We start from the raw sequence: 22,873 nt of genomic DNA on the forward strand, positions 1-22,873 counted from the left end.
AGTTAACAACTGGGTCACAGCCCATAGCACTGTCTAGCCCAAGACACATGTGCAATGCTGGAAGCCTGTCATTCATTCTTCAGCAGTAGGTTTTGGTTTAGTCAGTCCACACAAGCAGGACAGTTCAGCATAAATGTCATGTAAAAATAATGCAGCACAGGAACAGCAGCATTGTTTACATAGGGGTGTGGCTTGGCCAGGTCACGTAATTGAACTGGTTAAGGTAGGTAGGAGAGTAGAAAACAGGCACGCCCCACCATTAGCACCACAGTTATATTGTTAGGTAGCTGCATTTAAAATCATATTTCACTCCCTGGAGATAATATCAAGGGATAGATCTCTTCCAAAAGACTGATTTCAATATTGTCATGGTGGCAGGAAATAAGGAAATTTTGGAGGTAGAAATAAATTGTGGAGTGCAAGCTCTTCTATAAGTGTAAGGAATGGACATAATTCAGGGAGTGGGAGCATTAAGGACAGGAAATCACTGCAGTACTGACTTCTTTCAGCTTACAAAAGGGAAGACGAGACACATTTCACCTTTATTTCTCTACAGGAAAGGAAACAGAAGAGGAAGAAGGGGAAAAAAATATGTTTTGCTTCAGCTGTATTTTATGATAGAAGGCCAGAATAGCAAGTGGTGGACTTCAACCCTGCTTCAGGGCAGAGGATGCTGCAACATTTTTCTAACCAACAAAGCAACCAGGCATTTGTCTAGAACATCCGCACAGATGCTACAGAAGTTCTTGGTTGTCTGGCTTCCCCCTTGTTTTAGACCCAGTTTCGGGCCTCCATGCTCCCCATCTCAGAATGATACACATGGGAAGTTAGCAGTTCTTAATGACTCTCCCAGCCCATTGCCTGTTCGCACACATAGCTGGGACAGGGAGCTGTGCATGAGAGTTGTGAAGTACAAGTGGAAGATCTGGCTCTATTATTTATTTTCTTTCTACATACTAAAAAGGAGTTTATTAGAAGTCATTTAAAAAGAAAATAACATGGAAGAGGAGGTATTTTAACCATAAAATATCAGGTAGTACTGACTCTTGATATCAGGGGACTTTCATCGGGAAAAGTTTGGTCCCTTCCGCTCCAAAAACCATTCCAGTGGACTTCTCTGTGTCTACAGTATAAGGAAATTTTCTTACCCTGTCACCAAGAACTGTCTTATTTCCTCTGTGCATAAGTCATTACAATAATAGAAAAAGAAGTAAAGTTATAATCAATACAGAAGATATTGCTGGGCCTAACTGAAGTAAAGTTATTAGGAGGGAGTGTGGGGAGGACTAAATAGTTAAGGATACTTACTAATAGCTCAGCCACAATGACTAAATATTACTTAGGGAAATGCCCTTCTAACGATAGACCCAGTTGTAGGAAGGAAATGGGTTCACACACCTAACCACTTATATATTTGGTCACACACTGTATCTGTGAATCTGGATGGCCACTCCCCAGATTTCCAGTGTGTCATCCTTCAGGCCGCTTCAGCCCAGGAGGAGGAGTATGTTTTTCCCTCACATGCATATGGTGCATCATCCAGTTAGCAAGAATGCAGCTAAGAGTAGCATGGTCCTGGGTCCTGATCACAGAGCAAGAGATTTGAACTATTGCAGGAAGGCATTTTCAAGAAATATTACAGACTTTGAAATAGATCAAACCGGTATCAGTGACTTGGACCAGTAGAGCAGGATTTCCTGACATTCTGCCTGCTTGATGATAATGTGAAATCTAAATAAACCTGTGGCTTTTGAGTGACAAAGGTTGGTCTACAAAAGGAAATAAACCAGTTTGCAAGTTCACTCATAATTCAGAAATTAAAGTTTCTACTATGAAATTAAATTGTTTCTGCAGCGGAACTCTTCCCATCAAGTTTCTCTCTCCAGAGAAAACCACAACAAAAAGTGAGTACTTGATCAAAAGACCTTTGAAGTTACTTGAAAGACCTATTCACTTCCGCTGGATTTTGACTTACTCTGTAAATTTATTCCAATCAGGAGATTTGGATGGCAGAAGTCTCCATAAAATTCTTCTGCTTTCCCTGCATTTCAGAATGTGCCTAAAATTTACTCCGCCTAACATAACTACCTGAATCCAAGGGAAATGCAGAAAAAAAAATACACAGAAAGCCATGCAGAGTGACTATATTATGACAAACTCTTTGCAGGCTCTGGGAAAGTCCAGTTCTCTTTCGTACCACTCAACTCCGTTTTACCTTACTTTTTCTATTCAGATGGTTGGCCCTGTCTCTAGTACTTCTGATATGCCTTTGTAAAAAGATTTCAAACCATATCTGTTGATGAAGTCTTTAGTTGCCCAAATTAATTTTAATTATATATATTTAATTTTGTAGATACAGATTTCTAAAATGTGTCATGAGCATTAACTTGAAAATTGAATTTCTCTGAATGATTAACTGCTATTCTTTATCATAACTTCACCACGCTTAGGCATTTTGCTGCACTTCTGGCCTACCCAGATTACTTCTTTAAGAAGTTTATTTATTATAGGTTAATAGAGCACTATTCCCACCTCTGGAAATCTTTGAGAGGAGTTACCTGAAAGCTTGAAAAGCTGGCAGAGCGGCTGAACTGAGAAACACATGGCATTCTATTAGGCCTCCTTGAGTTGGCCTAATAGGGCACATATCCTATAGCTTGCTTGGGCAGAATCTGATCTTCAGCTGGCAGCAGTAAACAAAAATGGCATATCTCAAGAGATGTATTTAAATTCTTCCCTGTTGCAGGTTTGTTTTTTGCATAAGTATTTCAGCATGGAAAGCGAGCACTATAGGGCTGCTGTATTTATTCCAAAATGCAGCTTCTGCAAGGGGTGTTCTTTTCCCGTTAGCTTTATCTAAGTATAACTCACAAAGCTTTTTTTAAATGCACACATACACAGTCACATGCATGACAGTTGATTAACAATGTCTTTTAGTTAGTACAAGTTCATCTTGCTGATTTTAGAACTGCAGTATTCTAATGTAAGCAGAGAAAGCAGATATAAGAGGGGTACGGATAGTAATGAATGCTTAGAACAGACCTGTCTGAAACAGCTATTCTCCCTGCTGCAGAACAAGAACAGAAAGACACAAAAAAAATCACTAAAAGACAATTGCCCTACTTCTGCTCTCATTTTTACTAGCATCTGTCTGATAATAACTGAGAAGTAAACGAAGGTGCTCTGGATATTAATATGGGTTAATAAAATTAAAGTAGTACAAAGGAAATATCTTATTGCTTTTTATAATTAACCTGGAGATCTATTGCTGCCACAGGTCACTGAACAAAGAAGTTACTAGCATTGAAACAAGAGATACGTACAGATATATATACAGGATCAGGTCTGGGTCAGACAAAATGGTGAGCTAGCTAGCATAAAATCAGCCAGAGCTATCAATCAGGTTTACCCCATGGCTAGCAATGATCAGAGAGAGACTGACAGTAGTCTTCTGTGACACAACTGACACTAGACATGGGGGGAAGGAAAGGAGGGGATTTGCCTTCCTATGGGGCCCTGGGAACTGGCCACTGTTGAAAACAGGATGCTAGACCATCACTCTGCCCCTGGAAATTTCTATATTCCTACCTTTTAGAGAAATATTTACCAAATGATTAATATAGTAACACAAGGCCCAATCCTCCTCCCTCTAAAATCAATAGCAAAATTCCCAGTAATTTCTACAGACATTGTGCAGAGACAATAATATATTAATACATTAATAGCATGCACTGGATACCTTGAAAACACCTTATGGTTGTTCATTTTCTAGCTCATTTTATTTTAGTAAAACATTTCAGGGAGTAACAAACACTTTAGAAATCTTCAATCCACTGTCTTATGACATACAGTGTACTTTTGCTAAAGCATTAGAATGAAAAGTACACCAAAATATTCTGACAGCAGACAAGCTAGCAAGCTCTTGAGGAGGAGTTTTGGTACATTTCCCACTCCTCCTCATATGACTGGAGTTATGGAGTCTCTATGAATTTTGGGGTTCTCCTGTGTTGATATACACGTTTAGTATTTTGATGAATTACAAGAGAAAGAAAATACTTAGACAAAAAGATCCTACAGAACTAAACATTGAACAAAAGTCGTTGAAGTGCCCTCCAGAATTGTATTCCTGCCGAGCATTTCTGTCCCTGTCCTTAGGGAGACAATGTTGAAGCAGATTTCTCAATAGAATATTGTTTTCCTTTCCTTGGCTTATGCAAGGGACAGTGGCCAATGTGGGCATAAATTGCAATGGAAGATGAGTATAACTAGAACACTTTCTGGGTCCTACCCAGTTGGCCAAATCTTCCTGTTTAATGGTATGCCTTTTCTGCATAAATCTGCTGTAACCACAAACAGGATCTCACCCTTAGATTTGGAATCATTTCAGTATAAAGGTGATTCTCTGACGGCAATGGAAGGATTGAGAAAAATAATCAGTTGAAACATATTTGGATATTTGGCTGAAGTTTTGACCCTGATGGGAACCTGACATTAACTTCCACATCTCTAGGTTGGATTTTTGCAATGCAGAACAACCACACAAGCACACATACAGATGAACACCAGCATTAAGGATACCTGAAATAAGGTGGGTTTTTTTTGCATGCTTGCTACTGGCCCACGTCCACAGATTTCTTGAGTGCATATTGTCAACCACATAGCTTTAAGATTGTTTGGATTCTGTTTCTGTATTGCCAAAATAGCACTGCTGGCATAGTTCAAATGTCTTTTGTTTCTCCCATCTACAGAACCTATACAATTTCTTCAGTTTTTAACCTTTTGTGGCAGATGTTGTTTACTAATTTTCTACTAATACCGGCAGGTGTTTGGCGTAGTTTCCACAGATCCCATCAAATTCTCTGGAAAGTTTTCAGCCTGTGGTTAGATTGCCCTTTGTCTGACAGCACCAGAAATAGCTGCAATAGAGAGGTCAGATTCCTTGGCTACCTTTAGGTTAGCATGTTTGGGTACCAGCAACCACTGTACAATAGCAACACAAAGGATATAATTCACTGACTTACACTGTTACGTAGCTATAACTTGAATTCCACTGTTTCTGTAGCCCCATGTAGTCTAGACACTTATAATTGCTTTGGCTGAATTTTTAGCTGTCTTTTGGTAAATGCCATCTGATCATTTTAATGTAAAACCTTCTGAAAAGATTAGGTTTTCCCTGTGTAGAAATTCTGAGGTTTCCCTTGGGCTAGAACAGCATGATTTTGTACAGACGTTGGTGATACAAAGTGGGGAAACCTGTTCAAGTAGAAATTGTGGTCTTGTTAACCTATAAAATTTTACAGATTCCTGATGACATGGCTAGTGTAGGCCACCAGTAAATAAACTACACGCATTTCACCACAGTTCATTCTGTCCTGTGTGAATTCTGGAAAAGTGGAGGAATGCTTAGGGCTCACATTGTGAAACGGTGACCGCTCAAAACTCACTAGACTGCAGATGTCATATTCCGCACGTCACAAACGGTATCTTTGCAACTGGACTGGCCACTGGTGTTGATCCATATTCCAGTAAGCAAACATCCAACAGATCACGTTTTCAGTGAAAGACAGAGATACTGGGATCTTATCAAGTCAGATGAAAAAAAAGAAAACTTCTGAGAAAGATCACAAGAAAAGTAAACACTCCAGTCCCCTAATGAAAGCATGAACATACCTGCTTATACTTTTCTTACACTGCTGATACCTTCCTAGGTCAGTGCCTGAAGTTAGGTGGAATGAACCCAGGTCTAAAGTGGCATTGAAAATCATTTGTTTGAGAATGTTGAGGCAAAAGACAACTTGGTTTCTGATAAATTCTTTCTGTCAAGTCATAGTCCAGCCATAGTCACAAACTACCTCATATTGCCTCCCAGATCATCACTCAGTATTATGCAGAGTAGTACAAATGCCCAGACTGCATCAGAGCTGCTGTCTATCTTGCCTCTCAGTGGCCAGGATTTCCCGTTTCAGAAAGATATGCAAGAACTTCACAGGAGACAGATGTTAGTTATCCTCCCACTCCCTCCAAATCTCTCCCTGGATTTCTAATCATTAGAGACTGGCTTACTTCCTGAACTATAGGTTTAGTAATTCCTGCTCACACATTTTCATGAATAATGGGTATTCTTACCAGCTATGAACTTTTGTTTCTTGCTAAATTATTGCCATCAGCACCAGTGTGTCTAATCATGATGTATAAAAAAGTACTAATTTTGATTCTCCTTGCTCTGTTCTGGTGATTGTCTCCTTGTTACAGTGTTACAAAATGGTAAAGGGTAGATGTTATCTATGCTCTTTCTGCCCTTCATAAATTAATTTCTCCAGACTCAGGACCACTCAGTTTTCTGTCCTCTTAGAGTCATGCAGTAGTATCTGAGTACTTCTTACAGCAGTAGCACTTTTATAGGAAAGCACTATACCCCTTCTCACATTAGTCACTTTGTGCACCTTAACATCTTGAATGCTATTTTGACTGTGGTTCTATACTGAAAAGGATCTTTGTTGATCAGCAGCTCACTACTTCTTGAATGGCAACCTGGCTGTTCTGTATTGTATTTCATTGCTGGAGAATTGATATCCAAGGAGGATTAAATAATTTCCCCCGTCTTGCAAGAAACCTGTGCTCTGGCAGTAGCTCAATCTCAAGATTCCAAAGCTTCAAGATACCCTTTAGCTTGTCAATCTCTCTTTTAGGTTGGTTTATATATGAACCCTTTTTGCAGAGGGAGCATCATGATTGGCTCCACACCAGTTGCTGCCTGGGAAAACAAGACAAAAGGTGCGCTACTAGGGCATAATTAACACAAGTCAACAGGGAGGGTGCAATACCTCAGCTGCAATGTCAGCCACAGCAGGACTCCTTGGCTGCTTAGCAGTGCAGAGGGATGAATTTTGTCATCCTCACTATATTGAAGGATGCCAGCAACAAAATAAGGCAGTAGTGCCACTGGGCAATTTATCACCCCTATGGGAGGTGGTCATCAGCTTCATGGATATAAGCGTGAGATTCTTTGCAACAAACCCCTGTATTTTGGCAAAATGCAGAGTCATGGTATACAGAGGGCATCGCGTCATTAAACACAATTCACGATGTATTAAAACGTACCTGCAAAGTGGGATTAAGACCCACTTTTGCAGGAGGACTTTTGAGACTGAGGCGGACACCCCCACGGCTATCACCACCAGTGCCGCCCACTCTCTGCTGCCAGCTGTAGGGTGCGCTCCCCCGGGCGCCTTTGGTGATAAGGATGACTTACATGAGGCATCTTAGTCATGACTGCAGCACCCATGTTTAAGACTTTCAAGCGTTTCTCATGGAAAAACAGTCCTTCTCTCTCCAGAAAACTTGCACCAGCTTTCCCTTTTTGTGGCCTTTTTTTTTTTTTTAATTTTCCCCAAAAGCCAGAAACGTCAAGCTCTGCTAAGCACAGAAACGTTTCAGAGGAGCAGCAAATTTAATGGGTGACAATCTCCCTTTTCCCCTTCATATTACTTCTACATTTGTAAAATTTATAAAGGCGATGAGAACAATTGCAGTGACTAGATGAAGTGCCAATCAAAGTTAAAACGTACTGCTTTCATCTGAATCTCTGCACTCAGGTGCAGAGCATCCTCAGAGGGCCTCACAGCTGGTCTCTGGCAGCCGTGCACACTCATGTTTGTGGTCAGCAGCATGTCACTGCATGTATGCTTCAAGAAAGTGTAATTGCAGTTTGTGCAGTGGGTAGCACCAGTATGCTCTGTGGCTGGCTGGTATCTTTATATTCTTGAGAAGAAAAGCTAAAATAACAAGACTTATAAAAGTTTGTGGAATCAAAGCTCAATTACCTGATATCTGATGCTCTAGGCTTGGCAGGTATAGATGGTACAGGTCTATTTAATCACTCAGTGTGGAGACCTACTCTATCCAGAAGTTACTCATCCTGTGCACTGATGGTAAGCTTGACACCATATAGAACAAATCTAGGCAGACTCCCCACCCCAGTGAGTTTCCATGTATTCAATTCCCTCCTGCCATCTGCACTGTCCTTCAGATGCAACTGCTAACGTCATTCATTTGATGGCACGTTGACATCTACGGATGCTGCAGTTTATACACAGGCTCCTGAGGCTTGTGTCATCCCACTTTGAGTCATAAGCACCTACCTTTCCTGGAAACAGCACTGTGAAGCTTTACAGTAAAAGCCCTCCAGGTGAATACAAACACATTGCAACAAGAGGCTAGGTAAGTGGTAATTGCACGAGTACAAAATGCTTATTATTTTGCTCAAATAATCTGAAAGATAGGTGTTTAATGTCACGCCCACAGTGCGTCATGACATGTCCTGTACTACCAGCCTGGCAATGTCACCGCAGCAGATTGCAGATACTGCCTGCCTCTCACTTTACTTGTGGACACAATGTAAGCTAAAAACATAATAAAATCCCATATATGTAGTCAAGATTTCCCCCACAAGAGAGAGAAGACCTAACAGACACCTAGAGAACACAACCAGAAAAGAAACCTCCCCCAGGCTCAGTTTTGTTTTTCTCTCCTCTGACCAAAACAAAACAAAACAAAAAAAACCCAAAAGCCCCCGAAACTCCAAACTTGCCCAAAAAAGCAAAATATCCCAACAGCCACCTATCAGACAGACAGACCTTTCCATCAGCACCTGGGAACCTGTGTTTGCTGTGAATAAGCTAATGTTAACTCTACGTTTTCCAAACATCTGGTGGTCAGGACTCCTTGCTTCCTCTCTGCCCTGGTGCACCTAACGCCATGCATTGGGTCTTCCAACAGAGTGTCTGCACTTGTCACTGATGAAGGAAGGACCACAGCTGGGAAGTGCGAGAGAGACCATCAGCCAGGTACCATGTCAGAAAGCACACCACAGCATAGCACAAATTGGTAGTCCTGGCATACTTACCTGCACCTTTGCAGGGCTACTGTGCAGTAAGTAGCTGGCCCAGCAGGGACGGTGCTGGGGCTTGCTTCATGGTAGTTGTCACAGGGTGACAGATCTGGTGAAAATCCAGTATTGTCTTTGAAAAAACACTTTCATGGGACCTATGCAAACATATACTTGTTGACATATGCATGTCTTTAAATGGAACCTGTTTCATTTTAAAAACAAATAGTTGAGTTTGTGAGCATTTTGAGTTGGTTTGTTATGTATGTACAAACTTACAGCTACTCTTCTCCTGCAGACAATATGAAGGACTCTAGCTTACTGAGTAGGGGTAGCTCATTTTCTCAGTAGAGAAGCCAGCAACAGCTAGAAGGGCAGAAGAGGAAGGGAGGTTGATTAAGTAGACTGCAGTTTTCCTTCTGCCATCCCCACTCCGTATCAATAGTACCAGTGTGGTACATGCATACAGGACGCTTATCGTGTGCGCACCTACAAAGATTCCTTTCCCCTCATCCAAGTAGCAGCTGTAGTGGCCATATTTTTTACTCATTCTTTTCTCTTCTCTGCTTATCCCACAATGCTTATTAAATTCAGTCCATCTGAAAAAGTTTCCTAGCAAAAGGGTGCCAGGCAAACTGAAGAGATGAATTCTCTTGAGCTCTATAGGAGGCTCAGACTGCCCTTGGACATCCTGACAAATATTTATCCTTACACGGTATCACATACAGCACCACACAGACCATGGTCTTCCATTGTCACTCTTAGTAATGCTTAAGAAGTTCACAGCTGGGAGAGACATTTTGATCTGAATTGCGAATTTGATCTTATCTTTAAAATAGCTAGATACCACACACAATATGTACTGAAATAGCAAGGCACAGTGAGCTATGTTTAAAGTAAACATAGCCCGATTCAGGAAGCTTCCTTGCTTTGGTTGGCTGATGTTACAGATTTTACATAGTTTTCTTGGACTTACTTTATTTTTTCCTTCCCTCTTTTCATAGCCATTCTACCTGTTACACAATAAACCATTTTCTTATTTGAAGAAAAACAACCTTGAAACTCCCCCTAAAGCAAGGAAATCTAGACTTAAGTCTGTCGTTCTGCAGCAAAGACAATCTATAGAGCCTGCTGGTTACTGCAGAGCCAGCACAAGACCTTCAGATGCGTGGCAGGTAAAACAGCTCCCCACTTAGAAAGCATTGCAGCATATCACAGACTGCAGGGCAAAGGGCTAAACACAGCACAGAAAGCAGACAGGCTGAAAAATCAGATTCACTGAAAAATCAGATCCTTGGCATTTCCTCCTAACGTTTTTATCCAGGAACTTTCAACGCAGACACAGTATCAAGTTTTCAAGGTCTAGTTTTGTGCTCCATTTTCCAGGCATGTTGACAAAAGTACAAGGAGGTCAAGGACTGCAGCAGCTGCTCAAATGCATTAGAAACCAGAATCCTCCTGGTTCCCAGTGCTCTACTTCCAAGTATTAGACCACCCTGTCTTCTCCGGATGGTTCAGCTTCCTTTGTTTTCCTTTTGGTAAAGTGTTTGAAAGACAAATTAAGAGGATTGTTGGGACTCTGTCAAAAAGCTCTTTTACACAGCAGATATCCAAGAAAATGCCAGAACTCAGATGAAGGTGGTCTGCGTTGGGAAGGATTTACAGTAACCACAGTGTGACTGTAGCCACTGAATTTGTGTATCAATTTTAAACAGTCGGGATAATGTTTTCAGGCAGGGACCAAATCAGCTCATACAGCACTTGCAGCGATGCACACGCATCTCTCTGTCTTCACTCTGTGTGTGTGTGCACGCGCACATGTATTTGCTCTTGCATGCTCTATCACAAATACCCAATGAGTCCTTTTTCCTTAGATCGTATTTGCTGTACTTTAACCAAAAGATTTGAAGAACAAAATTAAAGTATACCAATCTCAATCTCATCTGTAGTACAGAAATCACATGCTGGCAGCCTTGGCCAAGTCAAGTTCCAGGTCTCAGTCCTTATCTCCCAGGAAAAGAAAGGCCAGGCTGGGCAGAGAATAGCCAGCTCTGTGGGTGTGAGAGGTGAACTTTTAGTCAACAGCTCAACTCTCCTGTGCACAGTGGAACTGCTTTCTAGAAAAGTAAATTTCATTTCTGGCACAGACTGAGTTTTCCCAGGGACAAGTCCCAAACAGTCTCATCTCTCTTTCCACTCTAAGGGCAGCAATGTTTTCTTTCTCTCTCACAAAGAAACACAGAAGTAAACACATCTTTGACAAAAAGCCAAATCCAAGGGAAAACACAGAACTACACACACAATTTCTTTCAGGAAAAAGGGTAAGATAAAAAGTGAGTCACACAAAATAGATGCTTCTGATACTGGCAGGCACTTGGGTATCCAAGGTTTGAAGATGCTGAAAGCATTTCTGCAAAACAGAACTACGCATGCTGCACAGAGATATGCAGCTAAATCAGTCTCCGTTAACAGTGCATCCACAGAAATATCAGAAACATATGCTGCTCCTTTTTCAGCACCATCATTTGCCTCAGCTGAACTCTCTTGAGAATCTTTGCTGCAAATGCATACAGGAAATAGGCATTTCCTAGCACTACTTCAATGTGCACTACTTCAATGTGCTCCCTACCATCCTGATCTTGAACCTTTACAGTCTTTCCCTGGAAATAAAATCTGACATCCATCCCAGCCCAAGTTAGGTATCTGTAGGTTTAAGATGGTTTAAGCAACATTCAGTGCCAGGCTCTTTAAGAGGAGTGAAGGGAAGGTCAAAATCAAATTAATCAGAACTGGATCCTGCGTTGATCTTTCTTACTGTCTATATTTTGTCCCTTACTTCACATTATGCCCTTGGTAGGTTTCATCCTAGCCAGACTACATGCAACCAAAGTAAAAGGACTGCTTGAAACTAGTGAAAATAGCTTTGTAACCTAATATATAAAGCGTTGTTCAGTAAGCCTATTCTGCTGAAGAAGCAGAAGTACACAGAAAGCATAGAAAAACTCAAGTTACCTGTAATGAGTCCCTTCTCTGCACTCACATAGAAGTGTTCCTACAGTTTTCCTACTGGCAACTTGAAGAGCTTAAACCTTCATCATCCACCTGTGCTCAGAATTTAAGTAAAATTTTTTTATTGCCTGTTCTTCTGTTAATGGCATGAAGCTTCAGGATCTGAATAAGACAGCAAATTGTTATTAGAAGTGGAGAAGATCAAATGTTCCCTCTCACATAAAACATACAGTCTCTGCTGACCTCACATGAGGTTCACTGGTACTAACCATTAAAGGGCTGTCACACTTCTACTGAGGTAGATGAGCCCAATTCTCTACTGCACTTGACCTTGTCTGTTGAACTTTACTCCTCTTCTTATTAAGTCTCTCCTTTCTTACAGATCAAGACAAAAACCTGTAATACAAAAACCCCTTTGTATTCATTTTTATACCTTTTTCTCAATAGCCCAGTGCTCACAAATAAATTCTGAAATTACAATGAAATTTTCCCCACTATAACATAGTAGGCTCAGAGGGTTAAATGTCATCTAATCAGCACCTTATGCAAAAAAGAACAAATTAAATGTGTTATAAACCCTGACAATCTCTAAAGAATGTTGCTCTTTCAGCAAAGTCTCTGAACATTTTGTAATGTTACTTGATAACTGCAGTTGGTAGAAATTAAGCAGCTGAAATGTGTAGCTCTACTCATAGGATAGGAAGCTCCAGTAAGCTAAAAGCATCAACATTCAATTACTGAAATATGCTGCGTGATCCAGAAAAGGCCTAAAAGCTGAAGCTATTGCACTGTGTAGCTCACTCAGCAAAGCACACAGCTGGTCTGTGAAAAATGAGGAATGCACATGGCTTCTGGAATAGTTTAGAAAAATCAGCTATAAATCAGAACAGATTATTTAATCAGGAAAAAGGAAAGAATTAAGTTGAGAAAAATGAGGATAAATCAGAGGAATACACAGGTTAATCAACAAGTTATAGTCTCATCACCAAGAGACTACATTGTGGGGGGGAAACCTGCCTGGTGATTGAACAATAAAAAGCAACTGACAATGCTGAACTAAGAAAGTATTTGCATAGTATAGGGTTTTCCTTAAATAAAGTGCAGTGCAGGGAAGCAGGTACAGGGGATAGCAAGAAGATGACAACTTTTCCTTATTCTTTCTCCATGCACTAAAAAGAGATAGGATGTCTGAAAGACCTTAAAGCTTTTATGAAAAGAGATGCCTTCCAAACTCAAGGGCATTAAAGTCCATTATATGTGACAAATATCCTTAATTTTATTACTTGGACAGTGAGTGAGGAGCCTATGGAGAACAGGAGGATTTTGTTCGCTTGCTTGTTGTACATTTACATATCTTGCACTGTATAGCAATTGCCATTGAAAGATCTTGGAGCACTTGCCAACTGTTAGTGATTTAAAACATCAGAACACTCTTGTAGAAGTTAACTTGTATTCTCCTATCTACAAAAGTAGGCTCAGAAAACCAATAGGATCTCCCAGAGTGTAACAGATTAGTGAAAATGCCCAAAATACAACTTAGATTTGATTCTCAAACCCAGGAATTATAAATGACCATGTAAGTCCTCTTAAGGCACAAGTTGTCAGGAATTGAATAGGGCAATATTAATCTTACACAGCTGTTTGAATAACATGTATATTTAGGCAGAACAGAATTTTAATGGGAAGAAATATTGTTTTTATAGAAGATCTCTCACCACATAAAAATGGTCAAAATCTCAGTGCGATATGAAAGGCCATTAATTCCAGAGAGGACAAAAAGTTCATTGCTCATCATAGATGACTTATACTGAGAGAGAAGCATCCACTATGTAAGTCATCAGGTTAGGCTTATATAAAAAGTGATTTAGCTTGGGTCTGTTTGTTTATGAGATATTATGATATCATCAAAGAAAACTGAAGGTCTCTACAGCTCAGAAGTCAAGCCATGTCTCCGTAATACACCAGAAACTCTGATGTTTGTACAAACTTCTAGGGACTGAACGTCTCACAACCATGTTTCTTCACATATTCTCCCTCTTGCTTCCTTTTATGGGTCAAGAGCTTCTTCTGAAATTCATTTAAAAATAGATTACATGGAAATATGGGGAAAATTTTTCTAAACTAAACCTTGACTTAAGATGAGTTTTCGTCAAAAACTGCCATGAGATGGAGTGAACAAATCAGACATCCTTAAACTATTATCAATGTTTTTTTGTGGCAATCAAGATCTAGACCCTACCCTCACCATAGCTAGCAAGTATCGAGAAACAGAGCTACCGACTGTTTTGTGAATGAATTGAAATACCCTGTTCAACATCTTAAGATTTTCTTTGATTTTAGTCATACCATTTAAGAACTCTAAAGAGGAAATGCCATTTCCAAGTCTAAATGAACAAACTAAAGACCAGTTCTTTTTACGAAGACACAGGGGGGAGGGAGGTCTAATAAGCAGGATCTCTCCCACTAGGAGTCCACAAAAATGCGTCTCCCTCCTTCTAACTTATGTTAAGTTCAAATGAGAAAAGGAGTCTTCTAGTTATTACACCTGCCATCTGCTTTACAAGTTACAAAGAAAGTAGCTATCCAAAAAGAAGAAAATGCAGAAACTTGTTTACAGCATCAGTATTTCCCAGCTAATTTTTTTTTTGTTATATTTTAAACACATGCGTCTTCCATACGAAATTCAATTATCATACCAAGCTATGTGCACATACAAAGTAGAACTCAAAGAGCTGACTGACTGTTTATTTTAAGTGAATTTTTCTTGTACAGTTTAGCATAACTCGAGGTAGATGCAACATTAAGTGATTTTCTTCCAGTGGTTTGAAATAATAGTCATCTATGAACATTAGGACAGAGTACTGGAGATTGGAATCAGTTCTTTAAAGTTAAGCCTACATAAACATGCAAATGAAACGACAAAAAAATAAATCACAGCAGGTTATATGATGATTGTCAGTACAGTATAGTGCAGATCCTGGAGGAAAGGCTGTTTCTATGTTGTCAAAATAGTAAAGCTAGTACTGCAAAAAAATTGTATGATGCATGCTACTTGAAAAGATATGCAAGATTCAGAGACAGAGTATTACAACTATGCCACTCATTATTTCCCATATATCTCAAACCATCATAATCAAGTTGAAGGGAATTACATGGCAAAAGAGTCTGTAATCTGTTATGCATAAATACCTTTCTGATCCTGCAGGCAGGAGTTTCATTTCATACAATCATATGAAAATGGATACTGCCATTATCAGGACTCTTGCCTTAACCAACTCTATCAGCCTCACTTTCAGAGCTGTTAAATTTGTCCTCTTCAGTAGATGCCTTTGTGGGAGTAATGAAAGCTCCCAGCAACTTCAGTTTAAAGTATTTTTTACAGTTACATTACACTATTATTTGGTCCATTCAACGAAGAAGTGCTCACTAACCTGTAACTGGGGACAAATACTAATAATCAGATAGGACTTAGCTATGGTTTATTAACAAAATTACATAGTAGTGCCCTTTCCTTAGAATGCTAGGTTTGCAAAGGAGCAAAAACGGTCTGGTGTAATATAAATGGCAAAAAATATTTTTAGCGATAAAATGGAAAATGCTTCTAAAATAAAATCTGCAATGCTTTTTTTTTTTTTAAGTTTCCCACAAAGTTTTTTGAACAGATAGAAGTATCTGCATTTTGGGTTATCTGTAAACTGAAACACTAACATATATCTGCATATATGTTCATAGACTGCAATATATCACAAATAGATGCTCAAGAACAGCTTAGAAAGAAAAATCAGATTACATGCTTTGTGTTTCCTTCGTGCAATTTCTTGCCAGGTGCATAAAATTTTGGGATCAATTAACAAACAGATTTAAGCATGTACTTAATTCAAAGACCACAAGTAATTTTACTGGAATGAGTGGGACTCCTTAGAGACTATAAGATAAGCCTGTCCTGATGCCCGCAGATCAGCAGGCCTATAATGTTCTGCCTCTGGCAGTATGGAGCCCATTTCAGGAAATGAAAGATGCCAAATAATAACTGACCTCATTCTCACCCTTCCCTACTAAGAACAGAAAGCTTCCCAAATGAAGTTTACAAGAAAGCTACAGGCAAGCCTCACTCATCATGCAGATGTGATGGTCCTTTTAAAGTCAACAGGCAGGATTAACATTTGATCTCTAATATACAGAATACATACAATAAAACTTGCTCTGGTTTTAAAATGGGAATGTACTTCCTGGCTCAGGAACTGTGAATCTGCTCTGTAATGCACAAAATGTATTCATTTTCATTTGTTTTCTTCTTAGTTAAAACCCAAATATAGCATTCAGTATAAATTTAAGTACTTTACATATGAAACTGATTTATACAATATTTGAAACTTCATAAAATAGTACTAAAGTAGTCAATAAAAAGATCAGGTTTAAAATATTTACATTTTATACATCATTTCTCCCTACTTACAATTATTAAATAATCTTCCGTGGTTTCCTTAATTTTAGGGAAAAGCTTTTAATAACTACAAACTAATTTTTAATTACTTTCACATGGCTTTTTACTTAAACAGAATTTTAGCAAAATCACATTTCCGATGTGAAACATTATCCCCATGTTTTCAGTAGCAGTTATATCTCTCTCTCTCTCAGTGTTTTATATCTGTTTTATAATGCAATCCTGTTTTCTATAATAAACAGTGGAGATCTAAATAAGAAAATGGCACAGTATGGATGGAAACGTTATATTCCCAACTCTTAAATCCCTTTATGTCATTTGGCTTCTAGAATACCCAGTTTCTTGATAATTTATGTTATTCTTCCAGTACTTTTAAGGAATCACAGATTCAATACTTATTTAGATTTTTGTGTCATCATCTTTTGAAAAGTTATTTCCTGAAGGCACTTCACAGAGACTATCACCATCCGTGCTGAAATCATCATCGTCATCATCATCAGAATCAGCCAACACTTTACTTGGCGACTTCTTCAGTCTACTAAAACAAAAATACACATGTCTTTGCTATTAAAACCGCACATCTACATGCAGAACGCTGATGCAAAGTTTAAAACATTGACAGGTAGGATTTACATTTTTAAAGGATGTCAGAGAAACTTGTGCTCCAATAGAGGTAGTGTATCATTGACTACATCTTATGTGAAAGAAACATGCAAGAGAATGAAGATCAATCAATCATGTTTTCAAGCATCTCTAACTAAAGTCACAGAGAGGGGAAACTATAAACTTTGCACTGAGATGTTCAAAGATGGCTGAGGAAAGCTAACACAGGATAGCTGTACCTCTCAGTCATTAGCAGGAAATTTTTATTACTACAACTGATAAGAGTGTCGAGTCCCATCACCTTTTTCCATTTTTTATTCCCCACGCCAATAACTTTATTCAGCAGGCAGATCTTGGAAAGAAGGTTTGGGCACCTAGAGCACCCTGGAAAGAGTTGAAGAACATTTGTAGAGAAAGCAAATGCAGAAGAGGTCTGTCTCTTAAACTCTGTCTGCTTATGACAAACCTGAAGTTTGTTAGAGGAAGCCCTCAGTTTATGGACTAAAGGAGCAAGAGATCAGTCTTATGAGTGGTGGTGTGATACATAATTGTAAGGTCTGAGAAATCATCCTACCTTAATTCCTTCTTTGCAGCGTTAAGCTGTCCTTGCAATTGTTCATTCATATCTAGTTGCTCTTCCAGTTCTCTCTGGAGTTTCTTTTTAGCACTTTCCAGTCTGTCTATTTCTTCTTCAGCTTCTTCAACTTGACGTTTCATTGCTTTCAAACGCAAACTCAACTGAAATATTTACATGTCAGCTGATTAGAGGATTATTTTAATAAAGGAATTTTATTCTTCCAGCATCTATGAGAGGGAGAATAAAGACACAACTTTGCCAGTGTAGTGACACTGTAATCCTATGCTTCAGAAATATTCGAAAGTCAGCATGAGACTTTGAGAAAAGTGATGGGATACAATTTTTTAAGAATTAAAACCAGCAACAAGCAAACATAGCTTTGGTAGAGTAAGACAGTATTATGTGATAGCAAGACCCGGTTATCAATAAGGGAAGACTGGAGCTATTAGTGTATCTAACCTAAGCAACTTTACCAGACAGATACTATAAAATATGTTTTAAAAACCCAGAGGATTTTAAAAGATTGTTCCCTTAACAGCTGTCTGCAGTTTGAAACACACTGTTCATTCTCTAGACAGACTATTAACTATTTGACTCATGTACTGAAACAAACCATGTTTTAAGCACGGAATCAACAAAGAGCACAGGAATGGTAGAGCACATTGCTATTAGAATATCAATGTATGCTTAATACTTACAGCCTATATTTAACAATACATAGCTTCTTTCTTTAAACAAAATTTTATGGTGGCAAAATAGAATATATTATTTGTTGGTGTATGTATTTATAGGATCATGTGTTGGTGTATATATTGATAGGATCATATACTGTCTGTTATTGGCTTTATTTCTTAAAATAATTATAGCATTGCTTCTGTAACTGCTTCCTTTTCACAATTTTAGAAATGAGTAACAATTTAGTACTAGGCAAAAGAACGTGATAACAATGGGAACTGCGAATCTCACTAAATGGGAGTTCATAAACAACAGAGTAATCAGTATCTAACTATATTCTTCTCGTATCTTTTATGTATGATCATTTATGCTAGTAGGATTAATATCAGATATTTGCATATTAGTCTTTCCCTCTACCTGGTCCTTTTGATCAGTCAATGAGAGATGTTCATCATCTACTTGCAACATTAACTCCTTCACTTTTCTCTCAAGTCTGCGGTTACTTAGTTGGAAATTAGCTCTATCCCTAGAAAAAACAAAACAAACAAAAGACAGGCTTGTAAAAAAAAGAAACTGAAATACTTCCAATCCTGCTGACATAATTCCTTAGCAATCTTCTAAGAATTAGATAAATACTAATGGCTCCTGCTTTGATTTACTGATTCCATACAACATATTAAGAAATTTGTTCAAAAGCATGAACCACTAAGGGGAATTTCTTCTGTCTCCAGAGCAACATTTAGGGGGGGGAAAAAAAAAAAATCATTCCTCCAAGATTAAATAATGAAGTGAACATGAAAATGGAAGTGTTAACTATAGTTAGTATTTCTAAGCCTGTTACTGATATTAGACATTGATAAAACAATGAGGTATGGAACAATGTTAGCACTGCCCAGTTTTAAATTCATAAGGCAACTTCTAGTGTGCTTTCAGTCAAAAAGAAAATTTGCAATACTTGTACGAAACAGTAACCATTTTAATTTGGTGCTTGTGAGAAAAAAAAATCAAGTTAATTGTATTAGAGACTTAACAGTAGCAAGAGGCCATATTAACAAACATAAACATGCATGTTTTGATCTTAACATAATTAGTTTCACCTCTCTTCATTTTCAAGTCGCTCTTCTAGCTCTGTGATCCTTGCTTCCATTTGAGCAACAAGTCCCTCTTTACTGGATCGGTAAGAACCCTCCAGGTGAACGATTCGGCTCTTCAAGTCTTTGTTCTATAGTTGGAACATACTTGGTTACTACATACATGCTCATATTAACAAATATCACCTTAACACAAAATAAATTTCTCCAGGCAAACATAACGTGACCAGTATATTTTTAATTTAGTAAATATGGAAAAAGAGAGTCAGTGAGATTTTACTGTTTACTACAAACAAACGAAGATTTATTACTGTGCTTTATTAAAAATAATTTAGTGTTAAGCTTGAGTTAAAGTTTTAGGGTTAAATGGTCCCTTGAACTTCAGATGATTGCAAGGCCCTTCCAACAGCATTTTTTAATATGCCAAAATTTTTCAAATAGCATTGGATCTGTCTTACTCTCCATACAATTCTTTTGTCCAATTCTGTATTCCTCCCCTGTAACTCACTGGTGTACAGCTAAAACAAATAGACAGAGAAATTACTTGCATCCAATATCGCTTTAACCTCTCAAAGCTGTTACTGTGGGGTTTTCCTCTCCTTTCTTAACTATCCAATGCTACTCCTACTGCATAAATAGTTTGAAAAACTTTGCAAGCTGCATGATTTGTAAAAGCAGACTTTTTGTTCAGATTTACACTTTAATTTTTATGAGGCTAGGTAATTTAGGTTCTCAATGGGGACCTAATGATAAAGTTGCCAGAAAAAAAAAGAATTACATGAGGAACAGACAATAAAGCTCTTTGTTACAGAACTTCAAACCATGATCTCAGATCTCAAACACTAAAAAAGCGATAGAAAAGTCAGAACTAAAGTATAAGGATGTACATGGGATATACCTGTAGGTGGCTGTCCTGGTTTCAGCTGGGATAGAGTTAATTTTCTTCCTAGTAGCTGGTATAGTGCTGTGTTTTGGATTTAGTATGAGAATAATGTTGATAACACACTGATGTTTTAGTTACTGGTGAGCAGTGCTTACACTAAGTCAAGGACTTTTCAGCTTCTCATGCTCTACTGACTGAGAAGGCTGGACGTGCACAAGAAGCTGAGAGGGGGCACAGCCAGGACAGCTGACCCCAACTGGCCAAAGAGATATTCCATACCATGTGACATCATGCTCGGTATATAAACTAGGGAAAAGCTGGCCGGAGGGCTGCTGCTTGGGGACTGGCTGGGCATCGGTCGGTGGGTGGTTAGCAATTGCATCGTGCATCATGTGCTTTGTATATTCTTTTATTATTATTATTACTACTATTTTACTTTACTTTGTTTCAATTATTAAACTGTTCTTATCTCAACCCATGAGTTTTCTCACTTTTACTCTTCTGATTCTCTCCCCCATCCCACCGTGGTTTGAGGGGAGGAGGGGGTGGGAAGTGAGTAAGCAGCTGTGTGATGCTTAGTTGCCGGCTGGGGTTAAACCACGATAGTGGCATTCTTTTTTCTCCAACAATTAAGATGGGATTAATTTCACATAATTTAAGGCACCAAATTAGGTGTCTGGTATAAACATGTTCTCTAAATTCCCCTTACAATCTGTTTTATGTTCTTGAGACTATCAATAATACTATGACTTGCTAAGATAGCTTTCCTCTGGATCTCAGCTAGGGGCTATGATAGTAATCTTGCTTTCAAAGACCACTGAGCTGCAGAATAAAGTGTTGCAGAAAGCTAGAAAGTATTTTTAATGTACTTTCCATCACAGATATTGAAACATATGAGTCATATTCCTTCCTAGACAAGAGAGTAGCAGTTCTCTATCAAATCTGTATCTTTTCTTTCAGAGGCATGTCATTTTTTCACTTGTTTGCTCCTACAGAAGAAAATACTCAACTAAAATCACAATTGCTTGAAATTATGATCTACCTTCAACAGTGTTGCTGAAGTACTGTTAAGACTTTGAAGAACAGCTCCTCCAAAAGCTGTCAAAGAATTTACAGCTAAACTGGACAACAGTGTCTTTGATGTTCTATAGTCTTTTCTGTATGTATGCTTTTTAAAAGTTTCTATATTGATATCTCAGTTATATTCTAAAACAAGTGTACCATATCAACTGTCACATTTCTTATTTTTGATGTCTTTGATCCTCAAATGTATAGACAGAATTTGTGTGGTAGAGAGATGCCTGTACTCACTACAACAAAAATGACTTATAATATATAAACAGGTGTATGCATAATATGAGTGTTTATTATATGAAATATATAAACTGTTACAAACCTCAAGTTCAAACGGGGGGTACAGATACTAAGAGAAGACTTAATTCAAGATTATAATATTTTCTTTTGAGTATCAGTATTAAGATACTCATGGTTTTTAATCTATTCTTACTAACACATACTTCCAGCAGCACACTATGGTGGGATAATGCCAGCTACCAAATACTGTATTCCTTAAATGCTTATTTGAAGTTCCTAATGAAGGCAGATACCCAGCCTGTTACCTTGCTAGTGTAATGATATGCCAGCCATAATTACCTGTCTTTCCAATGAAATTTTGTCACATTCCAAATCTTGCTTTATCGCTCTTTCCTGAAGTAGCTCTGTTCTCATTTGTTCAATCTATTATAGAAAGAAAAGACAGACATTTTAATAAAAGATTTAATTTATATTTATTTATATGATACTGTGTGTATTTATTTATATACACATATACATATAGTACATATACCTAAGCAATGAGAAAAAATTTGCTCTTTCTTAGAACTGAAGACATACGCATCATTTCAGATGAAGTTTACAATTACAATCTTGAACAAAATTTTCCGCTTCGGGAAGCCCATGTTATTCCCAGTGCTTATTTGAGGCATTTTCCAGCCACATTGGGTACTGTCAACGTTCAGTATATATATTCTGTAGCAGGGAACTGAACTCTAAAATGTTGCATGAGAGACATATAATGTGGCAGGGAACTGAGTTCTGGAAATCACATCAGTCTTCAAACACCTTCTACAGTTGTTTTCTTCATACTTAAGTCTGAAGCTCTGAAATAGCACCTTACCTTTAAGCTGCTGGCTAGTCTACTTTAAAGTTTCACTTCATTAAACACAAACTGGTAGCTGCAGACAAGTGCCTAGAACTCAGTGAGACACTCTACAGAAAATTACAGTTTTCTATGTCTGTGAGAACAGTAAAAGCTCTTTTTCAACAGACACTGATGCATACTGGATATGAACCTTGCTCCCCCCCAGTCAATTTTATGTCTGTCATACCAGGACAGCACCAACTTCTGGATTTGGGGAGGGGGTGGTTTTTGTTTGTTTTGCTAAAACACAACTTTTGCTACAGTTTCTGTAAATATTTCAGTTGCATATTCAATAATCAAAAGGAAAGTATATCCTCCATATGTAAGATGTTAAAAAACTACCTGATCAATACAGAATCAAGATAAGAATACAGAATTAGTTTGTTTTATCTCACTATTGGACTTGGCTGGAAAAAAAAAAATTCTGAGGATCAAAGAGAAACTCTAAACTGCCTAACAGCTGCTACTGAAACTTCAGGGCTAAACGAAAAAGTTTGTGGTGCC

The 22,873-nt window shown here is 38.3% G+C and overlaps 1 protein-coding gene across 2 annotated transcripts in view; it reads right to left on the reverse strand.

Moving 5' to 3' along the window:
- Window positions 1-15,523: 15,523 nt before the first annotated feature.
- Window positions 15,524-22,873, reverse strand: part of CGNL1 (cingulin-like 1) — a 46,549-nt gene continuing 39,199 nt past the window's right edge. The window contains exons 14-18 of one of the 2 annotated variants that reach the window (XM_009321585.1): window positions 21,823-21,906; window positions 19,293-19,417; window positions 18,613-18,721; window positions 17,518-17,681; window positions 15,524-16,878 (exon numbers count right to left, since the gene is read on the reverse strand). In XM_009321585.1, coding sequence (XP_009319860.1) covers window positions 16,740-16,878; window positions 17,518-17,681; window positions 18,613-18,721; window positions 19,293-19,417; window positions 21,823-21,906 — 621 coding nt within the window. In that variant the 3' untranslated portion in view covers window positions 15,524-16,739. The remainder of the gene's footprint in view (window positions 16,879-17,517; window positions 17,682-18,612; window positions 18,722-19,292; window positions 19,418-21,822; window positions 21,907-22,873) is intronic. The other variant, XM_009321586.1, reaches the window with a different exon arrangement.

This window comes from Pygoscelis adeliae, unplaced genomic scaffold (genome assembly GCF_000699105.1).
Source record: "Pygoscelis adeliae isolate BGI_AS28 unplaced genomic scaffold, ASM69910v1 Scaffold183, whole genome shotgun sequence".
Lineage (NCBI taxonomy): Eukaryota > Metazoa > Chordata > Aves > Sphenisciformes > Spheniscidae > Pygoscelis > Pygoscelis adeliae.